The sequence below is a fragment of the Nematolebias whitei genome, chromosome 4, assembly GCF_014905685.2.
Source record: "Nematolebias whitei isolate Nwh7 chromosome 4, NemWhi1, whole genome shotgun sequence".
Classification (NCBI taxonomy): Eukaryota; Metazoa; Chordata; class Actinopteri; order Cyprinodontiformes; family Rivulidae; genus Nematolebias; species Nematolebias whitei.
The window spans coordinates 16123346-16128803 of record NC_056501.1 but is presented as its reverse complement, the minus strand read 5'-3'; the positions used below and the strand labels follow the sequence as shown (position 1 = coordinate 16128803).

The 5458-nt window shown below is 38.6% G+C and overlaps 1 protein-coding gene across 1 annotated transcript in view; it reads left to right on the top strand.

Annotated features, from left to right (window-relative positions):
- The first annotated feature begins 227 nt into the window (after nt 1-227).
- Nucleotides 228-5458, top strand: part of lnx2b (ligand of numb-protein X 2b) — a 17195-nt gene continuing 11964 nt past the window's right edge. Inside the window, exons 1-2 of the mRNA XM_037675765.1 lie at nt 228-671; nt 1367-1560. Coding sequence (XP_037531693.1) covers nt 268-671; nt 1367-1560 — 598 coding nt within the window. The 5' untranslated portion in view covers nt 228-267. The remainder of the gene's footprint in view (nt 672-1366; nt 1561-5458) is intronic.

The window sequence follows — 5458 nt, the reverse complement described above, 5'->3', positions numbered from 1 at the left end:
CATATTGCTGCTCCTTTGTGGATTTGTGATTTCCTGTGCTACTGGCCAGGATGTGTGAACCATGGAGCTTACAGTGTTTCTTTTTCCACAGAACATCAAGATGAAGACAAGATAATATTGTCAACGATGGATCATTATTTCACCGTTGAGGTCTATTCAGTTTTGAACACGGAGACCTAAAGTTCTAATGTCTACAAGCCGGAGTTCTTCAGGAGATAACAGGACGCTGATCCTTATCTGACTCGGGTCTGGACTGAACTCGCTCAGATGATGGCTACAACAGAAACAAAGACGTCCAGCAGCACGTCGGGTTTGTCATGGGCAAGAGTCTGTAAAGAGTGTGGTCAGCAGCATGAGGGTCAGGACGCCCACCTATATGAGTACCAGGACGATGTAGACGATGAACTGGTTTGTCACATCTGCCTGCAACCCCTACTCAAACCAATGGATACTCCCTGTGGCCACACTTATTGCTTTTATTGCCTCAGTAACTTCCTGAAAGAGCAGGACTTCTGCCCCGTGGATCGCCAGCGTTTGCAGCTGCATCAGTGCAGGCCCTCCAGCCTGCTGGTGAGGAACCTGCTGGACAAGCTCACTGTGATGTGCCCCCACTCTGCAGAGTGCCAGCAGCAGATGCAGCGCTGTGAACTGCAGCCTCACCTGCACAACAGGTAAGCTTCTGGGTGAAATGCTCAGTTCATGAGTTTTTTAGTGAATAGCAGAAGGGCATTCAGCTCAGAAATTTGATAAAGAACTATACTATATATATAATACAGGGGAAGGATTTTGCTTTTTAAAAGTGATGGTGCTAATTTAATGTCATCTGTCATACTGATGCTGCTGTTCTTGGGTACTGAAAACAAATCCATCAACCTCTTTGAAGGTGCAACACTTACTTCTGTTAGTACCTTCTCATCATGAACACACAGTTTTCTAATTACTGAGCCCAAGAAGGTGCAGGTCAGCTGTCTTGTCCACATGGCCAGTGTGGTGGACATTGTGGTCAGACATGACGTAGTAGGTTTTGAGCAGCTGGTTGCCCTCCGTCAGCCTCTTTGTAAATAAAGTACAGGGTTGAGGGACAAGCAGCAGTCTCAGCTCTTTGACTAAATCAGACTCAACATGTCTCATCTGGTTCTCTGCAATGCTGTGAAAGTGTTTGCTGTTCTGCACAGATCTTTTCTTACATTTTTTGTTATTTTCTAATACAACCAGCAGCAAGGAATGGATGACTAAACCAATAAAAGCAGATGACAAATGTATCGTGACACAATTAGGACAAACTTTTATGTTTATTTATAGCCAGATATTCATGTATTGTTTCTAAGAGTAAGGTCTTGTCCTTGATGTTTTTGTCTTGTCTTAGATGTTCTGTTTTTAGAAGGCTGAGGGAGGAAGCAGAGAAGAGGAAGAGGCCCTCTTGGCATGAATTGAAAGGACGTAAGAGCGACGGAGATTCTTCTGGAGATGCTAAACAGTCCGCGACGCAGTCTCGAAATCCCCACCGGGATCAGTCTGAGCCTGGTCTGATTAATCCTGCTTATGAGGAAATCGATGATGGTATGAAGTCATGTGATCCTTTTTACTAGCTTTACAGTCACCCACTCTTACAAATCTGATTCGTGTCAAAACATGATATTTAATCATCTTCCTCGCAGTGTTTTGCAATAGGAAGCTTGAATGTTGCTGTGACTACGCTTTTGGAAGCTTCTTGGTTTAATGGAAATGGATTTCTTCCTGGTGTGATTGTTGAGACAAACATAGAAGTTGTTGTTTTTTTAATTTATTTTAGCTTTAAGGGTTTGATTCCATCAAACTCGGGTGAATTATCAGCCTCGCTTCACAAACATGCACCAGCTCACAGATGTTTTAACCAGATGATTTCAGTGTTGGGGAAAAAAAAACTCTTAAACCAACACAGGAATCACAGCAGGGACCAAAGTCCACTAAAACACAGTTACCAAGCAACTGATAATAGATGCCTGCATGGACATTTGTGCTCCTGCCATTAGCAGTATCATAAATGATTGATGTATGTCCTTAGGTCTGAAAAATGAGTCGTACAAGTCATAAAAAAAAAATTCTGGTTTAGTATTAACAAAATGACTCATCCAGGTTACATCATGTCTGCTGCTGTCAGATAAAGAATGTTTTCTTTTCCTTTTGCTAGTGGGACTAAATTGTTCAGCAGAACTGCTGAGGTGTTATTAACCAATGAATCTTAAAGTCCGTGTGAAAGCACTGTATGGACCGCTCTGTGATGACGTCACATCTTGAGCATGAACGGTCTTATCACGTTGGAAGACCAGCTCAGGTGGATAAATAAAAAATAGAGAACATACAGACTGGCAGAGATAAAAAAAAAAGTTGTTCTTCAGGTGAAAGTACCTCCAACAAAATGATCTGAGCACATTTCAGTTTGAGACTTGATTTTAATCAGTCTGCCTGACATAATTTCATATGTGGATTTTCCTGTTAACAGGAAATAAAATTCAAGGATGCTGAAGTCAATGTTCATTATTGTCATTCGCACCACATGTGGTACATGAGGTGGAACGAAATTGCGTGCACAGGGTCCTAGTTACATACAACAAAAGTATAAAATGTAAAAGAAAAACTGTAATAAGATCTAAGATATGAACTAAGAAAAACGTATATTAAAAATACTCTAAGCACTAGTAGTACAAAAAAAATACAAAAAATATGACTCATTAACTTTGTTTTGATGCTAATACTCATTGTTTATAGTGATGTTTAATAAGAAGGCTAAAGCTGCATAGTAAATTGCAGAAAAATGTGAAAAAGCTCACTTTATCAGTAGTTTACCTATTTACATAACCTTTAACCAGGCTCTTATGAGGTATCTATTCCTCACTTCCTCCACTCAGAGGTAATGTTTGAAGGCTTGGAGACTTTGCCTTGAGGTCTTTGCTTGTGAGCAGGTTTGGATTCAAACCAGATAAGTTACTTCATCACAGCACATCAACAGCATTTGACGCAACTCGTTTGTCCATTTCATCATGTGTATTTTTGTAGAGGTCAGTCGTTCAAAAACCTCAATTTCTGCTAATGCTGTTACTTGTCATTTCATACATTTGAACTTTTCTGTCACATTGCTTTTTTTCTCGTTTCTGAACGAATAAACTTAGTAAATAAATATCACGAATAAAGCTTGTGTCAATCTAAGTAGTTTCTCTATTAATAGTCAGTTGGTCTTCCAGCATGCTCATCCTGTGCATTAAAGCAGTCTGAAGTCTTGCCTGAGAACATGGAAAGAATTAATTTACTTTATTAACTATAGATTGAGGTCAGCTCAGTTTCACCGTCTGCTTTTCAGACTTTCTTTTACACCATTTAGACAACCACTGTTATGAGTTTGCTGCGGTTCTTTGGTAAAACGCAAACAAGAGAGGCAGCTCAGAGCCCAGAGTTTGCTTACATACAGATGTCGTCACTGGTCAGCTGGTTAACAGCATTGTTTATTAAATCTGTTGGTGCACGCACTTCTTCTCATGTCACTAAGTTTGATCAGACTCATTATTGTTTTACCTCCCCGTACATTCAAGCATGACACTGGCTTGTGAGTGGATGTGCCGAAGAGTCCGTGTGCTTTAAAATATACATCACTTAAGTTTAAAGCCAGGTTACTTGTTAACACAGTGTTGGGCAATGTTGCACATTTTTACTGGTGAGATTTAACAAGTTTCTTGAACTTTATTATGAGCAGTTCAAAGGTAGCAGCTGATCTTCAAGAAAAGAAGTTAAAGATCTGCTACATCAATCGCAAACCACTTATAAAAAAACACTCTTAACTATTTCTGTAGCTTACTGTTCCCGATATAAAAGCTTTTTAAGTTTAAATGATTATCTCCGAAAGAAAAGAGTATTTCCTTAATTTTGTTTAAAGTGATCCTAACATTAACCACAAAAGTAATATTCTGGTACTTTATAGTTTTCTACATCTTACATAAACAATCGGGCTTTTATGGTGAACATGTCATTTATGTTCAAAGTACATATGATTGTGAACAAGCTAAATGTTGACCAGATTATATAACCATTTTACACTGATGTCAGATTAAGAATGAATATGTGTTTAGTGCTGCAGATAAAGGCGACCACACTAATGTGCAGTATTACAACTTTGATTTAAATCACTTTACATTGTCAAATTAAAAAAAAAAGTCATTTTTAATGCAGTAAATAAATGCAAATCAGTCAGAGGACCTTTAATTTCTGAGGTTCAGTTGTATTTTCTCAGAGCTTTATGTTTAAACTTGGTCCCGTTTCCATAAAAGATCATATCGAGGCACAGATTTCTGTAAACATGGGGGATTATATCTGAGCCACGAAAAGTAATCACGATCTTATCTGGCTGAGGAATGTTCTATCTGGCAACCTCTAGTTTTGTGCTGAAGTGAAAGGAGGTCATTTTATGTTGGAAACCTTTCATGAAACTCACATTTAGGATGCTTTACACTTTCAGATGTTACAACCCCAATTCCACGTTTGAAGCACTTTCTTGTCCGTTTTTTTTTATTTATTTATTTTTATTTAGATTAGATAAGTATTAAAAAGCCTGACAAATTTAGGAGAAGTGCTGTTTAAGGTTTGATCAGGGATGTTTTGGTTCTGTCTGTAGCTCTTGATGCTACTTTGTTTCTAATGATTTTTGCTGGTCTCTGATGTTAATCATTTGAAACCTGTTAACTTTCACAAATCAGACACATTTGCAAAATACAGCAAAAAAAAAAAATGAAGGAGTTATTTTCAAGGAGTTTCTATTTAAGGAGAATACTAGAGGAGTTCAATGTCTTAGCCAGGTCTTAAATACTAAGCATGTTTTGTGAAGTGAATATTGTTTCTAAATAATTTTTATGATAATGTATAGCTTTCCAACAATATATTTTCAAGTTCAAAGTGACTATTGTCATTTCACCACATGCGGTACATGAGGTGGAACAAAATGATGTGCTCAGGGTCCCAGTTACACCCAGAAATAGCAAAAATATAAAGTATAAAAAGAAACCGTATATCACGATCTAAAATATACGCTAAACACTAATATTCTAAAATAATACGGTATATTAAACAGCAGTCTGAACATGAGTCTGTAGTGAGCAGATGGGTATGAATTTATACAGCAGCATGAGATAGTCAGCAGCATGAGATCAGCAGCATGTAATGAGCAGCACAGATGTCGCATATCACCGATTTAAAGTGACATTACAGTGATTTCCTTTTCTTCCTTACAGTGATTATCCTGGTTAGGGATTCATGAGTCTTAACAGCTTCAGGGTAGAAGCTGTCCCTCAGTCTAGTGGTTCTACACTTAATGCTCCTCAACCTCCTGCCTGAGGGGAGTGGGGCAAAAAGTGTGTGTGCTGGGTGAGTGGGGTCCTTCATGATGCAGGTGGCCCTCTTCCTGCATCTGGAGGTGTAGATGTCTGTGATGGAG